Raw genomic sequence first — 21,808 nt, forward strand, 5'->3', positions numbered from 1 at the left:
TGTGTGTACTGTCAAATTGGATCTGACTGGTACAAGAGAAGATTGCCTCTCCTTCTCCAGCAAAGCATCTGGCGGATTTGAACCACATACCTCTGGGGTTGCAGTGCAGCTTCTTGCCACTAGGCCACTAGAGCTCCCTTCAGGATGAATTGCTTTTGGATTCTATTGGCTAGGATTTTGTTAAGGATTTTTGCATCTACATTCGTGAGAGATATTGGTCTGTAGTTTTTCTTTTTTTGGTAATATCCGTGCCTGGTTTGGGAATTAGAGTTATGATTGTTATATAGAATGTCTCTGGGAATTCCCCTAATTCTCATAAGACATAGAAACAGTGCTTCCTTGTAGTACAATGTTCTTATTTTAAAAAGTAAATGAAGAGAAAGCTAAAAAGAAAAACAAAAACTACCTTTTAGCATAGGGGATGAAGATTTTGAGTGGATGATACCACTGAGCTTGCATTGAAGACAATTCTAATTGAATGCTACCTCAGGCTCCAAAATTTTGTAGGGGAAGGATGAGGAAAGGAGCCAGAACTCTCCTTCCTCTGCCATAGTTACATAATGATCACTATATGGTTAACTGTAAAACTCTGCATCGCTTTGACACCACGTAAGTTCTGTCAGCCCAAACATTTTGGACTGCTCTTCTGTAAAAAATTCTGTTTACCAGAACATAGAAGGAGTAAAAGTGGTATCTGAACACTATGCCTGTAATTACCTTACTAGAAAGTATGAAAAGGCAGAACAAACCCTTTTTAATTGGTTTCAGAGGGTTGTTGGCTTTTGTTTTGTTTTTTGCTGAAATCATCATTTCAAAATCCAATCAAGGTTATAGTCCCTGATTGTGGCAAGACTCTTAACACTAAGGACTTAAAACCTCATCTAGAAAAAATTGTGAAGGCCACAAAAATATTCAACTCTCCTCATAGCTTTTTAGCCTAGTTCCTGATCTGCCATCCTAAAGTTGTCTAGATTCTTAATTTGTGCCTGTTCTTCTCCTCCCACCCTATGTTGCTTCCGCTGGCTGTCTCTGCACGCCACATCTGATAAACCTGATCATATTACGTGAGGTTCGGTGCCTAGTGGAGCCCAGTGTGCTGTCTGTAGCAGAGTTTCTGTATCAGAATAAGAAGACTATTAGGATGAGCTTTGATGATTCGGTTAAAACGATGAGTTATGTCTAAACTGAGGTTTCTTTTCTGAAACAAATAGTAAATCAGTGAGATCTAGAGATAACAGGAATAAATCAGAACTTTCCTGGGCAAACTTGGAGAATAGTCAAGTGCTGTTGTTAGGTATCATTGAGTTGGAACTGATCCATAGGTGACCTTCAAGCAGGTTTTCAGAAGCAATAAATCGCACAGGAAGAGATTGCCCATCCTTCTCCCTTGGAGCAGCTGGTAGATTTGAACCATGTACCTTTAGGTGGGCAGGGCAATTCTTTACCATTAAGCCACCAGAGTTCTCTTTAGAATTAAGAAATATATATAATGGTGGCATTTTGATAGCAGTGAAAGGAAAGCTACTTTAGGAAGTAAAGGACTTAAAGTGAAAGACACTTTATTTTACATCATTGTGGTGACTCATGGTTGCTGTGATGCTGAACACTGTGCCCCTGATGTGTCAAATGTGATAATCGTTACTCATGGTGGACAGTGTTGGGTGGAGCTCCCCAATTAAAACAAGCTTGAAAGCAGGAGTGGCATCAACTTCTGAAATAGCTTGCCTCTGGAAACCCTATGAGCTTAGAGAAATGATGACAGTTATACAAGTCTCAGGTCTTTCGTTCATAGGGTCGCTATGAGTCATCAACAACTTGACAGCACTTAACAACAACAACAACAAAAAGTAAGGGGGTGCCCCAGTGGTACAAATGGCTAAACCATGTGGCTGGTAATGGAAAGAGTGAGGGTTTAGGTCCATGTAGAGTCACTTCAGAAGGAAAGTCTATCTCTATCTGAAAAGTCAGCCATTGGAAACTTATGGGGCACAGTTCCACTGTAGCACACACAGTTTCCACGAGCAGGAACCAACTCAGCAGCACCTGGGCTTTGTTTTGCTCCCAGTTTTAAGACTGGCCCTCAGTGACAGGCCTCTTCCTGTCTTTTCACCCTGTCATTCTCACTCTGATGTTTCTTCTGGCGTGGTAGTCTAGAGTCCAGAATGGTGGCCTGGAATAAGCATTTGGGTGGAGATCCTACTCTTGTAAAATGCTGCATGCATAGTAAGTCTCTGTAAACATCTGCTGAGTTAATGGAAATGGGCAAATATAACTGTTCATTTTAGCATTTGAGACTCCTGTGTTGTTGTTGTTGTGGACCATCGAGTCAGAACCAACCCAGAGTTGGTTTTCAGAGATAGTAAATTGCATGGGAGGAGATTGTCCATCTTTATCCTGCAGAGAAGCTGTTGGATTCAAACTACTTGCCTTCAGTTAACAGAGCAGTTACCTAACACTAGGCCACAAGAGCTCCCTTGGGACCTCTGTAGGATGTTAGTGATCGTACATTTTTTTTCAAAGAAAAGAAACAGTATATATAGAAAGAGCTTACCAGTGACGGATCTTTGGAAGAAGAACTGTTGATATTTTCAGGAGGTAGTGTCAGCACAAGGACATTTTTCATAAAGTCAGGAGCTGTGACATTTCCCTCAAAATAGTAGTTACTATATTTAAAAAAAAGACAACAGTGTCTCATAGAAATCAAAGACCAAATCACTGCCACTGAGTTGATTTAGATTCTTATTGACTCAACATGCAATATTGTATTCTACCAGAGTTCCTATGGAAATTATAACCCTTCAAAAACACATCAGTCTTGAAGATAGTTTTAAAATTTTGTTGTTTTTGTTTACTAATACACAAAGCTTTCTATATTCTCAGAACAGTTTCTTTTCTTCTACTTGCTAAGTTAAATAAGAGAATTTAGGTAATTGTGGTTCGCATTCAAAAATGCAAGGTAAGATCAGGATACAAGCCTTTGAGGGTGGTTTCTGGAGCTCTTAGTATGGGACCTAGTGCTTGCTTTCAAGAGTTTAAGATCTTTGGTTCCAACTTAGAAATTTTCTTTTCATGCTTACTGACTCTTTAACTCACAGCCATCAAGTCAGAACCAGCTCATAACTGACCCTCCAGTGGGTTTTTAGAGTCTGTAAATTGCATAGGAGTAGATTTCTCATCTTTCTTCTGTGGAGCAGCTGGCTGGATTTTAACTGCCTGCCTTTGCATTAAAAGCACAACTCTCTAACTACAGGCCACCAGAAGTCCCTCCTTTTCATATGTACCAAAATTATTTAGGGAGATCTGGCAGCTTAGTGTTAATGAGTTGAAGCTTGTTGTTACTGTTGTTATGTGCTGTCAAGTCATTTGCAACTCATAGCGACCCTGTGTACAACATCCCTAAACCCTGCTCTGTCCTGTCCCAATCGCACCGTCTCCAACACACCCACCCCAATTACCCCAGTCTCTGAATCAATCCACCTCATAGAGGGTCTTCCCCTCCTGCGCTGTCCCTCCACCCTCCCAAGCATGACGTCCCTCTCCAAGGACTGGTCCCTCCTTGCCACATGTCCAAAGTATGTCAGTCAGATGAAGCCACAGAATCCTTGCCTCCAAGGAGCAGCCCTGTTTAACACTCTCCCGGATGAACCTAATTTATTTACTTAGCAGTCCATGGTACACTCAGTACTCAGAGACTGTAAATTTCATAGGAGGAAATTGTCCATCTTTCTCACATAGAGCAGCTGGTGGATTCAAACTGCAGGCCTTTCAATTGGCAGTGAAACTCTTTACCCCTAAACTACTAGTTCTCCCTTCTAGAAACTTGTTGCTGTTGTATGCTGTTGAGCAGGTGACTCATAGTGACCCTTTATACAAAAACTCTGAAGCCTGCCCTACCTTGAGCCAGTCAAGCTGACTCTGACATACCTACCTCCATTTACCACAGTTACTGTTCCATTCCATCTTATCCAGGGTTGACTTCTCGTGTGCTATTGCTCTACCCTTCCAAGCGTGATATCCTTCACTAGGAATTGGTCCCTTCTGGTCTTGTCCCCAAGGCACGTGAGATGAAGCTTCAAAATCCTTGCCTTCCAGGAGAAACTTGGTTTCACTCTCTCCAAGACAGAGCTGTTTGTTCTCTTGGAAATCCATGGTATGTTCATTATTCTTCTCCAGCACAAAAATTCAAAGGCATTGATTCTTCTTATTCCATCCTTATTGTCCAGCTCTCTGATACAAGTAATTGTGAAGACCATTGCCTGGATCAGGGTACCTTAGTCTCTAGACTGACATTATTGCTTCTCTGTATTCTGGAGAAGAAGCTTCAAATCCTAATTTCCAAGGAGAAACTTGGTTGCACCTCCTCCAGGACAGACCTATTTGTTTTCTTGGAAGTCCACAGTATTTCTCTTCTCTAGCACTACAGCTCAAAGGTATCTATTTTTTTTTTTCTGTCATCCTTAGTCATTCTCCAGCTCTCTGGAGCATAACAAGTAATTGCAAATACCATTGCCTGGATTAGGTGCACCTTAATCTTAGACTGACATCATTGCTTTTCAGCACTCTGGAGAGGTCTCTGACAGCAGATTTCCCCAAAGGAATACGTCTTTTGATTTCCTGACTGCTGGTGTTGATTGTGAAGCCAAGCAAGCTGTACTCATAAACAACCTCAGCCTCTTTTCCATCTATCATATTGCTGCCAAATGGCCTAGTGGTAAGAATCTTTGTCTTCTTAATGTTGAACTTCAATACATATTGAAGGCTGCAGTTCTTGACTTTCTGTAGCAAGCACTTCAGGTCTTCCTCAGTTTCAGCAAGCAAGGTTGTGTCATCTGCATAATGAGGTTGTTGATGAGTCTTCCTCCAATCTTGATGCCACAGTCCTCCTTTCTTCCCGAATTATCGGTTCTGCATATAGATTGAAAAGGTATGGAGACATGATGCATCCCTGACACACTCCTTTCTTGATTTTGAACCATGCAGTGTTTCCCTGCTCTGTTATGGGGACTGCTTCCTGGTCCAAGTATAGGTTTTACATAGCACAATCAAATGTTCTGGGATTCCGATTTTCCTCAAGGTTAGCCACAATTTGTTGTGATACACACAGTCAAATGTTTTTACATGGTCAATGAAACAAAGACAGATAGTCCTCTGGAACTCTTAGCTTTCTGCCAAGATCCATCTGACATTGGCAAAAGTGTCTCTAGTGCCATGACCTTTTCTAAACCTGGCTTGTATTTCTGGTAGTTTTCTGTCAATGTACTGTTTCATTTATTTCTGGATGATCTTTCATCAGATTTTGCTCGTGTGTGATATTAGTGGTATTGTTTGATAATTTCCACACTCTGTCGGGTCACCTATTTTTGGAATGGGAATAAATATGAATCTCTTCCAATCAGTTGGCAAGTAGCTGTCCTCCAGACTTCTTGGCACAACTTGGTGAGCACATCCAGGGCAGTATCTCTGTGTTGAAATGCGTCAATTGATATTCCATCAATTCCTGGGGCTTTATTTTTTTGCCAAGTCCTTCAGAGCAGCCTGCACTTCCTCCTTCATCACCTTTACTTCTTGATCATATGTTGTTTCTGGAAATTCTTCTGTGTCAGCTACTTCTTTTAATGCTTCTTGAATCATTCACTATTCTGCTCATAACATCCTTAAGCATTGCAACTCACTCACAACTTGAATTTGTCCTTCTGTTCCTCCAACTTAAGAAATGCTGAGCATGTTCGGCCCTTTTGATTTTTTAAGACCATTCTCCCAGAAGTCAGTCAGCTTTCTTAACTTTCAGTCTCAAACCTATTTCAGGAACACTGGGCTCCACACACAGCCGAGGTCTGGGTTTTCAACTTTGGCCTCATAACTCAACATCAGGAACCTCATGAATTTACACATGATAGGATCAGAGAGTGCCCTAAAATCTTCTTAATCAGGTGACTAAATATTACCCCTCCTAAAGTTTGTGGTTGTAACAAATAAGGCTGCCAAGAGTAGCCTTGAGAAAAATATAGTTTTGTAGTACACACATGTGCATGAATCATTTATGCAAGTCAAATTCAACTTTCCTCCTATCAAAGGTAGCCAAAGAAAAAGCAATCTAGGATCAAAGACCATTGTTGTTGTTGTTGTTGTTAAGTGCCGTCGAGTCACAAGTGACTCATAGCAACCCTATGAAGGAGAGTCCTCGATGCTTGGGTGCCTTTCATCCTCTCTCCAGGTTCATAGGGTTTCTGGAGGCAAGCTATTACAGAAGTGGATGCCACTCCTCCTTCCAAAAAGACCATTAGCAATTAAAATAAGTATGGCTCACATTGTCGGGAATAATGTTATTATTAGCTGACTTATCACTGCTTGAACTTTATAAATACAGAATGGACATCAGAATCCTGTGTTGATTGAGCATGCTTATTGTATTTAAACATGATTTATGTGTCAATGGTCATAACTAATTAAATAAGCATGAGGATGTGATGAAGAAGGAATGAAAAACAGGTTCAAGTGTTATCTTTATATTGAACTCTATAAGAAGCTGGCTAAGTGAAAAAGTTCATCCTGGGATTTTTTTTATTGTTTCTATTTGGAAAAAAGGATAGTTTTTCTAAGTATTAAACCTACTTGAATAGATCCACCAGAATGATGACAGTGTCTTCAGCCACTGAAGTTTCGCTCAGAAAGGAGGACATGGTTTCTGGAGTACCACACGTGACAATCACTGAAGAAGAGAGAGCAAAACAGAGAAACATGCACAGTGGTCTATACATAAACCGGGGGACTTGAGCTATTTGAATTTGGATCCAGTGAAGTATACTGATTAAATATAAAATACGTGTATTAGTACCAACCCCTCAAGCGACCCTTTCCCCCTTTAATTTGCATTTATAGAGTCAGAATACAATTGTGTGCAGCTAAAAAGAATAATTTATTCTGTCTCCTGAAGTCTAGATTCCAAAGGTTTAAAGAACAGGTAGAGGATGGAGTTCTAATGTTTAAGTTTATGACTCCTGGCTTAGTGCTTATTCCATTACACCAGGCTTGAGTAATGATTGCAATTACTGTCTTAACAAATCAATGCATCTTATGATTTAGAATAGGAGTTGAAAAAGATAAAAGATAATGTGGAAATAAAACATTATATCCTTCAAAGTCATTTTCCTTGTGTTTTGTCTGTAGCTTTTGAATCCAGAATACACCTAATGTTCTTTTACTATAGGAGTCCACTTTGACTCTATAAGCTGTATAACTAATTGCATGTAACCATCTCTCAAATGCATGACTCTATGGTAAGAAGATTGAGTAACACTTTACTGGATTATTTTATGTGACACGCTATCCAGCTGGCAGGCAAACACTTCAGGGACATGAATAATTTTATGCTTCTGTTGTTCCCCTCAACATGTCTTGGTCAATAATTTGCAAATTGTAGTTTCTTTTTTATTAAATCAACAGCTTATGTATATTTTTTCCTTAAGGCTAGTTGCAATGCACACAATATTTTATATCCATTCATTCTACACTGTTCTTTCCCTCACCCTTTCAATACATGGTCATTGTCCACCTATTAAGGGTATACTTCCCCCTTTCTACTTCTTTCCCTGTAACCATATTAGATTGTTTTTTCTCTATATGTAAACCTTTCTATAGTTTTTATAGCAATGGTCTTATACAGTATTTGTCCTTTTGTGAGTGAAGTTTCCTAATACAACAAATGTTTGATAACAATAGTAGATGATGATTTGAGGAATATGAGGAAATCCCACCAAACAAGTGTCTTCTCCTGTAGGAAGTTTGCAAAATTGATTAATTTGTTCTTAAATTATTCTTATTTGTAAAGAGAGTTCTGTGCAAAACATCATTTAATATCTTAGTCAGTAGGATTTTATTCCTTGGACACGTGGCCTCTAGCTGGGATATCAGTGGGCAAGGAGTTAGAGAGAGGTTAAAGGGAATCCAGAGGGCAGTATGACACTTTGCTTACTTTGTAATTTTGCCTGAGAAGAGTGATGAATTAATCTACTTAGTCACTAGGGGACCAAAGTTCAGAATGTGTTAAGATTAGTGTCATTAAACAGTATTAATCACAAATCAAATTGGATAAGGTGAACTTCACAAGAAGTTTACCAATGGGGAATTATGGTATCACTTGTGCTTAATAAAGCTGAGTTTCACCCTTATAGAGATGTATTTTCGCAATACAACTTTTCTGTTTTCTCTCAGCGGATAGAGGTTGAATCAACAGCAGAAACATAGTAAAGCTGCATGCAAATATTGTTGTCATTGTTAGGTGCCATTGAGTCAAGTCATAGCCACCCTATGAACTACAGATCTGAACCCTGTCCTATCCTGTGCCATCCTCACAATCTCTGACACACTGAGACTCATTGCTGTAGTCACTGTGTCAATCCACCTGGTTGAGGGTCATCCTCTCCTTTGTCATCCCTCTACCTTTCCAAGCATGATGTCCCCCTCCAAGGAATAACCTCCTCTAGCAACATGCCCAACGTATATGAGACTTCATCATCTTTGCCTTCATGGAGCACTCTGGATGCACCTTCTCCAATACATATCTATTTGTTCTTTTGGCAGTCCATGAGATATTCAGTACTCTATTCCAACATCATAATTCCAAGTCATCATTTCTTCTTCTGTCATCCTTATTCATTGTCCAGCTCTCAGATCCATAGTAAGTGACTGAAAAGACCATAGCCTGAATCAGGAACTGTTATCATTGATCCTCAATAACTTGGAGAGGTTCCTAACTACAGACTTTCCCAATCACCAAACATACAAAACTGTGAAGGTAATGATGGGAGTTCTGAGGTGATAGGCTTGTCAAAATGACTCAGAAGGAGGTGGTGATCATGAGGAAGAAGTTGACAAAACATTCTCTTTTTTGTCTGTCTTCTTACCATTACTTTTCCTGTTGTGATCTGTTAGAATATCCAGAAACTGTTCATTTCGTCTTAAAACGTCCTTAAAGAAAAGTTGCTCAGAAAAGTAAGAAACTCCAGCTTCCAGAGCATTGAGATACCTGAAACAGAAAAAGAAATAGTAAAAAATCAGCTTAGTATCTTCAAAGCGTCTGTGACTTTCACTCATTTTTCAGATTTCTTCTGGGACTTGTTTATATAAAATTCTAAAATTCATTTCCACTACTATGAAAGTGGGATGTGCATACCATGATATATGTACACAATAAAACACAACTGTAGGTTCCTTATTATCACTTCTTGCAATTTTTTATTTGAATAAAATTCTTTGAACTTACAGTGTACAAAACAACTAACAGAACCAATTCCTCCTCTGTGTGAAATGGTTTTTAGTGTATTCTAAGTTTACTTCATAGTCTCCAGAATGAGACCTTAGGAATCATTTCTATCATTTCCTACATATAAGTTCCAGATTAATTGCACTCTGTCAGCTTAGACAAAGATAGACTCCAGAATAATGCCATATAATGGAGTTTCAGATGGTAGTCTAACCAAAAGATTGCCTCTGTCACTTCTGTTGGAGTTACTACAATGGTACGGATTGGTTCTCTTCTCTCCTCTGGCCTGCTCTTATTTCTCTGAATATCTGGGAGAGAAAGAGTTCAAGCTATTTGCAGATATAATCAATACACACATCTACTGGTAATCTATTATTCTCAGTAATATGACTTTCTCATTTTCCTTATTTCTACCAAATGTTGCAGTCAGAAAGTGATCAAACATGCAACCAAGATGCATTAATAATAATGGGCGACTGGAACGCAGAAGTTGGAAACAGGGAAAAAGGATCAGTAGCAGGAAAACACGGGCTCTGTGAGAGAATTGAGGCTGGAGATAGAATGATAGAGTTCTGCACATTCAATTATCTATTCATTGCAAATACCTTTTATAAGAAACATAAATGCAGGCTATACACATGGATCTCACCTGATGGTATGCATAGGAATCAAATCGATTACATTTGTGGAAAGACTCACTGGAGAAGCTCAATACCAGCAATGAAAAACAGGCCAGGTGCTGACCACCAACTATTCATATGCAAGTTCAAGCTGAAATTGAGGAAAATTAAATCAAGTCCACAGGAACCAAGATTTGACCTTAAGTCTGTCCCACTCAAATTCCAAAATCATCTCACAAACAGGTTTGAGGCCTTGAGCACAAATGAGTTCTAGGAGGATACCAAGAAAATCATCCATGAAAAATGCAAAAGATCGTTACAAAGGAAGAAAAGACCAAGATGGATGTCAGATGAGACTCTGAGTATTGCATTAGAGTGCCAAGAAGCCAAAGCTAAAGAAAAAAAATAAAGAAACCAAAGAGCTGAACAGAAAATTTCAAAAGGCAGCCCAGGATGACAAAGCAAGATACTATAAAGAAATGTGCACAGAGCTGGAGTCAGAAAATCAAAAGGGCAGGACTCGCTCAGTATTTCTTAAGCTGAAGGAGGTGAAAAACAAATTCAAGCCATGGGTGGCAATACTTAAAGATAGTTTGAGTAGAATGTTGAATGATCCAGCAAGTATCAAAAGAAGATGGAAGGAGTACACAGAGTCACTGTATCAGAAGGAATTGGCTGACACAGAAGAATTTCATGAAATAACATATGAGCAAGAGCCTATGGTGATGAAGCAGGAAGTTCAAGTTGCTATGAAGTAATTGGCAAAAAACAAGGCTCCCAGAGTTGACAGCATACCGGTTGATTTATTTCAACAAACAGACACTGCCCTGGATGTGCTCACTAAGTTGTGCCAGGAAATCTGGAGGACAGCCAGCTGGCAAACTGACTGGAAGAGATCGATATTTATTCCCATTCCAAAGAAAGGGGAGCCAACAGAGTGTGGAAATTATTGAACAATTTCATTGATATCACTTGCAAGCAAGAATCTGCTGAAATTATCCAAAAATGTTTGGAACAATATGTCAACAGAGAACTGCCAAATGTGCAGGCTGGATTTAGAAGAGGTCGTGGTACTAGGGATATTATAGTTAAGGTAAGATGAATCTTAGCAGAAAGCAAAGAATGCCAGAAGAATGTCTATCTGTGCTTCATTGACTATTCAAAGGCTTTTGACTGTGTGGATCACAACAAGCTATGGCTGACTCTGAGAAGAACGGGAATCCCAGAACATTTGATTGTGCTAATGCGAAACCTATTCTTCATCCAAGAGGCAGTCGTCAGAACAGAGCAGGGAGACACTGGATGGTTCAAAATCAAGAAAGGGGTCTGTCAGGGATGAATTTTGCCTCCATAGCTTTTCAATCTGTATGCAGAATAGATCATCCAAGACGCTGGGCTGTATGAGGAGAAATGTGGCTTCAGGATTGGTGGAAGATTCATCAACAACCTGTGTTATGCAGATGACACAACCCTGCTTGCTGAAACTGAGGAGGACCTGAAGTGCTTGCTGCAGAAGGTCAAGGACTGCAGTCTTCAGTACGGATTGAAGCTCAACATCAAGAAAACAAAGATTCTCACCACTGGGCCAATTGGCAGCATCAGTGTGAATGAAGAAACTGAGATAGTTAACAGTTTTAGTTTACTTGGTTCCACAGTCAACACTGTTGGTAACAGCAACCAGGAAATCAGGCGAGGAATTGCATTGGGAACGTCAGCTGTGAGGGACCTCTCAAGAGTACTGAAGAGCAATGACATCAGGCTGGAGACTAAGGTGCACCTGATCCAGGCTATAGTCTTTGCAATAACATACTATGTATCGGAGAGTTGGACAGTGAATAGGGATGCTAGAAAGGGAATTGATGTCTTTGAGCTGTGGTGCTGGAGAAGACTTGAATACAGCACGGACTGCTAGGAGAACAAACAGGTTTGTTCTGGAGAGGGTGAAGCCAGAATACTCTTTGGAGTCAAGGATTCTGAGGCTTTGTCTGACATACTTTGGGCATGTTGCAAGGAAGGACTGATCTTTGGAGAGGGACATCATGTTTGGGAGAGTGGAGGGACAGCGCAGGAGAGGAGTACCCTCGATGAGATGGATAGATTCTGTGAGTGGAGTGGTGGGAATGAGTGTGTTTGTGACAGCAAGGTTGGCACAGGATAGAATGGCGTTTAGGGCTCTTGTACATAGGGTCGCTATGAGTCACAAGCGACTCAATGGCACATAACAACAACAACAATAAAACTAGGATTTTTCTTCTTGTTTCCCTCAAAAAGTTTGCTGTTGGAACTCAATAAAATTTACATGAAAGTATTTTGGAAACCAGATAAATTGTTTTAAGTGTAATATATATGCTGGTTATCATATTGGTTGATTTTATATTCCTTTGACCTTTCTTTGCATGTGTAATGTGGATTTGTAGCCATCCTCATCATTGTTATAGGTGGAAGATACATCTGATAATAATTAGGAACCCTCTCTGAGTCTATAACTTCTTTTCATGAAAAGTATTAGCAAAATATTAATACTTCTGCTTACCAGAAACAATCTTCAGTCTCTGTAGTATTCTTGAAAACATAAGCAGTGTTCCAGGAAGAACTTTTGAATGGCAAATTATTGGCCTTCCAAAAGTCAACCAAAAAGTACATTAACTTCCTAGCTGGAGACATCAGCCTGGTTAAGGTTTCTTTGTAGTCACATGACAATCCAAAACTTCCTGCTGAAATCATTGGATAGTTCAATTCTGTGTCAAGGCTTTGTTAAGAAGAAAGAAAGAAAAAAAAAAAAGAAGAAAGAAAGAGACAAATACTGGGATTAACTTCAGGAGCACAAAGAGGATATTCTTTTAACATGTTTCAATTTGTGTGTTTGTTTGTTTTTGTGTAAGTGGTAAGAATAAAGTAAGGCCATTCAAGCACATGTCTTTTTTACATAGGTGTCCTCTGACACGAACACTTAACAAAAAACAAAGAAAGTACAAGTACAAACAATACTATGCTATATCCCAAGCACACTTTAGACATAAAGTGTGTTTATGGCTTGTTTACATTGATTTATACTAAAATAGCTTCCCATTTGAACTGTCATGACGTCTAGGCTGATACATATGGACTTTGGAGCATAGAGCTTGGGAGATAGAAGATGGACTATATGGTTGCTATAATAACTGTAAAGATAGAAGGATGTCTTTTATATGTTTCCTCAATGTACAGTTTAATCTCTGCTGGCCGCCTTTGAGAAAGGCATCATCTGAGGCACTGCTTCCCTTGCTCAGCACATGGACATTCTTATCTTCTTCTTAAATTGTGATTTGAGTGGAAGTTTATGACGACATTAATTTTTTTGTTATTAATTTCAATGAAAGTTTACAGAGACGTTGGATTTCCATTCATTTATTGTTGCACTTTTCTCCCTGCCCACCCCTCCCCAGTACACTCTTCTCTTTGAAAAGTAAAAGAAAAATTCTTTCATTGTTTTACAATCCCTTCCCCCAGGTCCACTCCACTATGCAGCCTTCGCTCTGGACTCCTGTCATGACAAAAATACCTAATCACATATCCCTTTTAAACAGTTTTCTCCCTCATCTGTTTTCAAATGCAGTATACATTATTTATGCCATATTTCTCAGTCCCCAAAGACAATAATTTTTAATTCAACCATTCCTACCCATTTATTCTTTGGCATTAATGTCAGTAATTGGAAAGCAATCATACTTGTCCAATTTCCTCCTTGTAATTCTTATCTCCATTAATCCTACACCTCTCTGTGTCTTCCTTTTCTTTAACGGTATTGTGCTGATTGTCTTCTTATTGTATATAGCTTTTCTTTCTCCCATCTTAACAACATAGACTTTATAGTTCCTTAAACACATAAATTTGATTGTAGATCCCAACAAATGCCAGTAATGATGTTCCTGTGTCTTTACCTGACTCTGACTTACCCCATCATGTCCTAGATGAAATATCTCTTTAGCCAGCAATGAAACTTTCCCTGATAACTAAGACTATGTAATAATTTAGGTATCTATCTAATATCTCTGGTGTCCTAATGGTAAGAAGTTGCACTACAATTCCAAAGGTACAAGGTTCAAATCCACCAGCTGCTCTGCAGGAGAAGAATGGGCAATCTCACGTGTAATTTACTGTCTCTGAAAAGTCACTGAAGGGTCAGCTCTGTGTTGGTTCCAACTCGACAACACACAACAACAACATTTAATATTTGTCTCCTCTGCAAGTACAGCAGTGATTGTGAGGATGACGCAAGATTGGCAGTGTTGTATATAAAGTCACTATGAGTTGCAACTGACTCCATGACATCCAACAATGGCAACTTCTGGATTATAAACTCCACAGAGTCAAGGGCCTTGTCTCGCTTGTTTGTATCAGTAACTCTAGTGCTTTATACACTGTTGGTATGTATTCAAAATGCATTGACAAATGAAGGGAAGCAACATTGCCTTCCTTCTTCATTGCTCCATTGGAATGTTTTACTCGGGTCCTACTTGCATTTTAAATTCAACATGTTCATGGTCAAGCTTATCTTTTAATTTTAAAAGCTGCTGCTTGTCCAAGTTTACCCATTGCTTGTATTTTTTTTTTTTTTTGAGATCTTAAGTACTTTCTTGGTAAAGGGTGATCTTTTATTTCAGAGAATATGGAAAGGGTGAAATGAGAGGGATTTTGACAGGGCAAAGTGTGAACTGGCAGGAGAAAAAAAATGTGAATTACATTGAGTTAAAGGATTGGGAGGGGTGAGGTTGGATTGCTTTCCCAAAAACTAGAGAAAATTTTCCTCATAGAATAAATAGAAGCTTTTTTTCCTAAGGTGATAAGGGTACTGTGCTTTAATATAGTGTGGTTTGTGTTTGGTTGGGGTTTTTTGCCCCCCAAGAAATGCTTTTATTGAAAGCACAGTGAGCAGGCGATGTCTTCTCACACAAAGTGGCTGCAAGGGCTACCATTCACTAAATCTCTCTAACAACCCTTCATTGGTTTAAAGCATAGTAGTTAGTTTCCTGCTATCAGGTGTGTACATCATTTCTGCCATGTGGGACATTTACTTGGGAAGATACAAGTTATATTCCACATCATTCACATAAACTCGAACTTGCTCAGAACAGGAGCAGGGAGGGCCACACAGAGCTCTCGTGTGGAGTGACTGAGAGTGGTCCTCAAGCAAAGATCTTCATTCGGTGGCCAAGGACAGGATGCTTTCCAGGCCAGAGAAGGAGAACACTTCCATAGCATGCCATCTCTTACACTGTCTCTCCTTGACTATGCAGGCACATGGCTTGCCCTGGTTCAACTTGGATACAGAGTGAAAGAGAGATCATAGGTCTTCACACTTGCTCTGGAGACATGGGTCTTAATTTTCACTCTCAGTTGGGAGCCTTGGAACCGAAGTTCTCAAAGGCTCAGTGACTTCCTCAGTAGGATTAGCATCAGGAGAAGGAGCTCACTCAGGCACTGAACTCTTTGGGGCCTGAAATCCCCAGGCTGCTGCTGTTACCAGAGGAGTCAGCCTGACTTTTGTGCTTCAGCTGATTGCTAGAAGGAGCAGCTATTGTACTGCAATGTACTTTGGAGGATGAAGAACAGGCGACTTAGAAAGTCATCAACACTTGGTTCTCATTGAAGACTTCTTTGTAGACCCATGCCAGCTGCCTTTCAATGCACACGCAGTTTTTAGTTTGATGTCATCTGTCCTTGTTCTGACTGATGTTCTGACACCTGTGCCTTCTCCAACAGACAGAGATACTGTGGATCCTGATGCAGTCACCCCTGACTTGAAAACAGTTTGAAGACTCTCCTTCTCTCCATCCATCCTTGGCTTCAGATTTTATTATGAAAGTTTTTACACTATTATGGATGTTCCTGTTAACACTTCTCACAGCTAGGGTGTTCTGGGAATCCAGTATGGTTAGTTATGATTGTCTATCCCTGATCATAGTGCCTGACAGACTAGAATCCAAACCCTTAATATGTTATTTATACAATCCTCAAATAACCTTATGAAGTAGGCACCTTATTTCTTTTTTGATCCACAAGTAGAAGAGTCCTTTTAATGGTCTCTTGTGTGACACTGGTCTTTGTGTTTCCCTCCATTCTGTCAATATTGACTGTTATAGTTTGTTACCATTGATTCAGTTCCAATTCATGGTGACACATATGTGTGATAGTAGAAGTGTGTGCCATAAGATCACCAGGCCTTTCTTCTGAGGTGTCTCTGGATGGACTAAAAATGCTAGCTAACTTTTCAGTTAGCAAGTTGACATGTTAACCATTGCACTCCCCAGGGAATTCATTCCTCTATTTAACTTCTCAAGTTTATCACCTTCCTGGTGAGACTAATTTTGTGCACTGTGTAGCCTCTCAAGTTCGGTTGTTCATATCTGAAATTGACTATAAATCCTTCTGTAATTTATCCCAGGTTGAGCAAAGGCAGAGGTATATGGCTAAACGAATTGCAGTCATAGAGAAGTGGCAAAAGACTAAGCTTCCAGTATCCTAATTTTTTACCTTGGCTAGATTGATATTTGATAAATTGTCTAAGTATCTATGTCATTTCTTGACTTCAGTTCACAGAAGCATTGAACCAACACAACAATAAAACAACTTACTACATCTGGAAGGTGGAGTAAGTGCAGGAGGGCCCCATGAGGGCACAGCCCATTACTTTATCTTCCTGTAGGAGAAAAAAAAAGTTAGTTAATGAAATAGAAACAAAGTGGTGAGGGGAAGGCTCACAGGAAGTGAGGAACTGGGGGGCCCAAAAGTTAGGAATATCCTGTCGCTGCATGATATGATGTCTTGAACTAAGCAATCAGCTAGGGAATAAGATCTAAGATAGAAAACAGATGTCAGTAGTGATGAGGGCTCCACTGAAGGTGATTTCCTGGGGTGAACGGGGTTCTTTACAAAGTGGAGAACATACCGTGGCTGGAAAGGGGATTGACAGACAGTAACAGCAGTAGCATTTATAAGCTAGATTATGGGGATACTAGATTTACACATGTTTTCAATTGAGAGAACAAAATGAAATTTTAGAGAGGGCCCCAAAAAAGAACTAAAGTGAATAAAGTTTTATACAATTGATTGAATATTGATGTCATTGTCACCTATTTCATACAGGCAAATGTAACTTGACCATCCATACTTGGTTTTAGAGAACCAAGTTATAACTCTCTCTGTTGACACAAAGAGAAGAAGCATGTGCTCCTAGAAGCTTAACATAGAATTTATTAAACTCCCCCTCTCCACTTCCACCCTGGAAAGATTGAGAATCACTGCCATAATTCATTCTAACTTTTCCTCACATCCCTTCTGGTGGGTGTGATGTGACTATCATTTTAGAGCTGGGGCTTTGCTAACAATGCTATGCTTCTCTGAGAGATTATCCTTATATCTCTGTGTTGTTGTTATGTGCCATCGAGTCGCTTGTGACTCATAGCAACCCTATGTACAAGAGCTCTAAACGCTCTTCTATCCTGTGCCAACCTAGCCATCTCAAACGCACTTATTCCCACAGCTCCAGTGACAGAATTGATCCATATCATTGAAGGTCTTCCTCTCCTTCGCCACCCCTCCACTCTGCCAAACATGATGTCCCTCTCCAATGACCAGTCCCTCCTTGCAACATGCCCAAAATATGTCAGACGAAGCTTCAGAATCCTTGACTCCAAAGAGCCTTCCGGCTTCACCCTCTCCAGGACAAACCTGTTTGTTCTCCTAGCAGTCCATGGTATATTCAACCCTCTTCTCCAGCACCACAGCTCAAAGGCATCAGTTATCTTTCTATCATCCCTATTCACTTTCCAACTCTCTGATGTATAGCACGTAATTGTGAAGACTATAGCCTGGATCAGGCACACCTTAGTCTCCCGTCCGATGTCATTGCTCTTCAGTACTCTTGAGAGGTCCCTCACAGCTGACTTTCCCAATGCAGTTCATCTCTTGATTTCCTGGCTGCTGTTACCAAGAGTGTTGACTGTGGAGCCAAGTAAATTAAAACTGTTAACTATCTCAATCTCTTCACCATCCACACTGATGCTGCCAATTGGCCCAGTGGTGAGAATCTTTGTTTTCTTGATGTTGAGCTTCAGTCCATATAGGAGACTGTAGTCCTTGATCTTCTGCAGCAAGTGCTTCAGGTCCTCCTCAGTTTCAGCAAGCAGGGTTGTGTCATCTGCATAATGCAGGTTGTTGATGATTCTTCCACCAATCCTGATGCCGCATTCGTCTTCGTACAGCCCAGCATCTCGGATGATCTGTTCTGCATACAGATTGAAAAGGTATGGAGACAGAATACATCCCTGACGAACCCCCTTCTTGATTTTGAACCATGTAGTATCTCCTTGATCTGTTCTGACAACTGCCTCTTGGTCCAAATATAAGTTTCGCATTAGCACAATCGAATGTTCTGGGATTCCCATTCTTCTCAGAGTCTCTGTAGTAAACAAAAAAAACAACAACACAAAGCCCTGTCCTCAAGTTGATCCCAACTCCTGGTGACCCTATGTGTGTCAGAATAGAACTATGTTCCAGAAGAATTTCAGTAGATGAATTTTCAGAAGTAGATCGCAAAGCTTTCATTCAAAGGAGCCCTCTGGGTAGATTTAAGCTACCAACCTTTCAGTTAGCAGCTGATCTCTTAACTGTTTGCACGGTTTATGGATTCCTTCCATAGTGAAGAAGACATCTTATGTACCACCTTTGCTCTAGTGAACATAAAATCCTTAGCTCCATAAAGCTCTGGTGGATGTTGGGGTTGGAGACTGGGAGAAGGTACTAGGCAAATATCTTTCGCTTCCATTTCTCCCTTGAGATATCGCAGCTACTGCTCTACAGTTCAGTTTCAGATTCAACCCTGAAGCAGGCAATTATTGAACAGATATGAGGTGGTGACTTGAAACAGAGATTTCTGAGACAGGGCTTTGAAGTAGGGTTTTTAACATGGTGTGTCAGCTATTTCTTGAAGCACACAAGGAAAATCTTTACATATAAAAATATTTTAGACCAACTGAAACTAAACAATTCCCCTCCACATCACTGATGGATTATAGACTATATATAGCTAATACTCTTCCCACTTTCATAGATTCTGAAATGGCCTTCGTAACTTGGAAAATATTGTTGTTGTTGTTAGGTTCCATTGAGGCAATGGCAACTGATAATTACATTATGAGCAATAAATCTGAACCTTGCCCTATTCTGTTCTATCCTCATGATCTCTCTCTGTCATGCTTGGGCCCATGGTTATAGTCACTGGGTCAGTTCACCTCATTAAGGATTGTCCTCGCTTTCACTAACCCTATATCTCCCAGTGTGCAGTCTTTTCTAAGCACTTGTCTTTACTGACAACATGCCAAAAATTATGTTAGATCAAGTTTTGTCATCCTTGCCTCTAATGAGCTCCCTGGTTGCATTTCCTCCAAGACAGATTTGTTTGTTCTTTTGACAGTCTACGGCATATTCAATTCTCTTTGCCACCACCATGATTCAAATTGATTGATTCTTCTTGTTGTTAAGGGCCATTGAGTCGACTATGATTCATAGAGGCTCATAGTAGATCTGAACAATGTCCTATACTGTGCTGTTACAGTTACTGTGTCAATCCACGTCACTGAGGGTCTTTCCCTCCACCTTCCCAGCATGATGTCCTTTTCTAACAACTGTTCCCTCCTAACAACATGACCAAAGTATCCACACCTTTTCCAAGACATACTGATTTGTCTTTTTTGTCAATCCATAGGATATTCAGAACTCTTTCCCAGCACTGTAATTCAAAGACATTGTTCTGTCATCCTTATTCATTGTCCAACTTTGAGATGTATAGCAAGTGATTGAAAAAAACATGGCTTGAATCTTTGCTCTTCAGTACTTTAGAAAGGCCTCTGACAGCAGACTTTCTCTCATCTTTTGATTTCCTGGTTGCTGGTACCAAAGGTGTTGACATCCAAGGAAGATGAAGACATAACAATTTCTTCCTCTTTTCCATCTATCATAATATTGCCTATTTGCCTGGTAGAGATGGATTTTTTGGTTTTTTTCTGATGGGTAGATATAACTCATATTGAAAGCTGTAGTCTATGATCCTCTACAGCATATATTTCAAGCCCTCCTCACTTTCAGCAAACAAGGCTGTATCATCTGCACAATGCATGTTGTTGGTAAGTCTTCCTCTAATCCTGATGCCACATTCTTTATAATATTCCCTAGTTTTTCAAATTATTTGTTCTGCATACATATTGAATAAGAAGGGAGAAAGGATACAGGTCTGGTGCACACCTTTCCTGATTTTGAACCATCCAGTGTTCCATTGCACTGTTCAGACAACAACGTCTTGATCTAGGTATACGTTTTGTAAAAGCATTATTGTTTTAGGATTCCCATTTTTAATGTTAGTCATAATTTGTTATTATCCACAAAGTCAAATGCCTTTGCATAGTCAATAAAACCCAAATAGACATTCTTCTGATATTCTCTGCTTTCAGACAATATCTCTCTGACATCAGCAATGGTATCTTTCATGCTGTGGCCTCTTCTAAATACAGCCTGAATTTCTAGCAGTTCTTTGTCAACGTACTGTTCTAGCCATTTTTTTTTAAAAATTCTTTTCAGCAATATTTTACTTGCATGTGATATTAATTTTATTGTTCAGTAATTTCCACTTTCTGTAGGATCATCTCATTTAGGAATGGGAACAAACATGAATCCTTCCAGTCAAATGGCCAGGCAGCTTTCCTCCAGATTACCTGGTATAGCTCTTTGATCACATCTAGGGCTTCATTTATTGGCTAATTCTTCTTTAATCACCCATATTTATTGACCAACTTTCGGATGCATAGCAAGCAACTGAAAAGGCTATGAGTGGGTCAGGCATATTTAGTCTTTAAAGACATATCGTCAGATCATTAAACTCCATGATCAGAGATGAAGAGAAATGAAGATAAGCTCACATTTCACAGTCTTCTGTGTTGAGAGGGAATGAGCTGTTTATAAAATCAAATACTTACCGCAATTTTCCTGAGTAGGTCCAGGCCTTCACATGTGCTACTTCGGCAGTCGCTTGACCTATAAATCCAAGTATTTGTTTGGATAAATCTTGCACTGACAGTCACGTTTATACCTGTTTTCCAGAAATAAGAGAAAATGGAAGACTAATGTTATTTTCCAATTATTTATATGAGCCATGAGCTTTATCTTTTTTGATGCTGAGAAAGACTGATATCCATTCTCATGCCAAGGAATGAAACTCTGAGTTCTAGTCTTACTCCCAAAGGAGTTCTGGTGTCCTTGTGAGTAAAGAGTGGCGCTGTTAACTCAAAGGCAGGTGGTTTGAATCCACCAGTTACTCTGAAGGAGAAAGATGCACAGTCTCCTCCTGTGTGATTTATAGCCTTCGAAAACTCCTGGAGGGTCAGCTCTGAGTCGTTTCCAACTCAAAAGCAGTGAATTTGAGTTGAGTATTACTACCATTACCACAATCCCTTCTCTTCCTTACCGTAACCTCTCGCTCTCTCTTTCGCAAAACAGTTTTATTAAGGTATAATTTACTCGCCATAAAAGTTACCTATTTAAAGCCTGCAATCAAATTATGTTTAGTAAAAATAGAGTTGTGAAACCATCACCACACTCAAAACAGTTCCTTTTTGCTTATTAAATGTTTAATCTTTTTACAACCCAAATTCCTGTGTGAGAGTATTAGGAAAGCAAACACGTGGATATTATGTTATCTTTTTTCTTTTTTTTATGTTCTCAAAATACTTGTTCTATTTCCTGCCAATGTGCACAAGGCCGTAGTCTTTGGTATCTGACCTTTGTTCACTTATCTACCTTACAAATAATCAAGGTGATACAGTATTGAACTAAAAAGAATTTCTGCTTTCATGATTCTTACATTCTATGTGAAGGATCAGGAGGGAAATGTAAA

General features: G+C 39.6%; 1 protein-coding gene across 1 annotated transcript in view; it reads right to left on the reverse strand.

The window, feature by feature from the left end:
- GUCY2C (guanylate cyclase 2C (heat stable enterotoxin receptor)) overlaps nt 1–21,808 on the reverse strand; it is a 143,662-nt gene that overhangs the window by 83,221 nt on the left and 38,633 nt on the right. Inside the window, exons 2-7 of the mRNA XM_006888428.1 lie at nt 20,892–21,004; nt 16,497–16,561; nt 12,416–12,631; nt 8,904–9,025; nt 6,613–6,709; nt 2,552–2,663 (exon numbers count right to left, since the gene is read on the reverse strand). Coding sequence (XP_006888490.1) covers nt 2,552–2,663; nt 6,613–6,709; nt 8,904–9,025; nt 12,416–12,631; nt 16,497–16,561; nt 20,892–21,004 — 725 coding nt within the window. The remainder of the gene's footprint in view (nt 1–2,551; nt 2,664–6,612; nt 6,710–8,903; nt 9,026–12,415; nt 12,632–16,496; nt 16,562–20,891; nt 21,005–21,808) is intronic.

Source organism: Elephantulus edwardii, unplaced genomic scaffold (genome assembly GCF_000299155.1).
Source record: "Elephantulus edwardii isolate Elephantulus edwardi_28Jun2011 unplaced genomic scaffold, EleEdw1.0 scaffold00067, whole genome shotgun sequence".
NCBI lineage: Eukaryota > Metazoa > Chordata > Mammalia > Macroscelidea > Macroscelididae > Elephantulus > Elephantulus edwardii.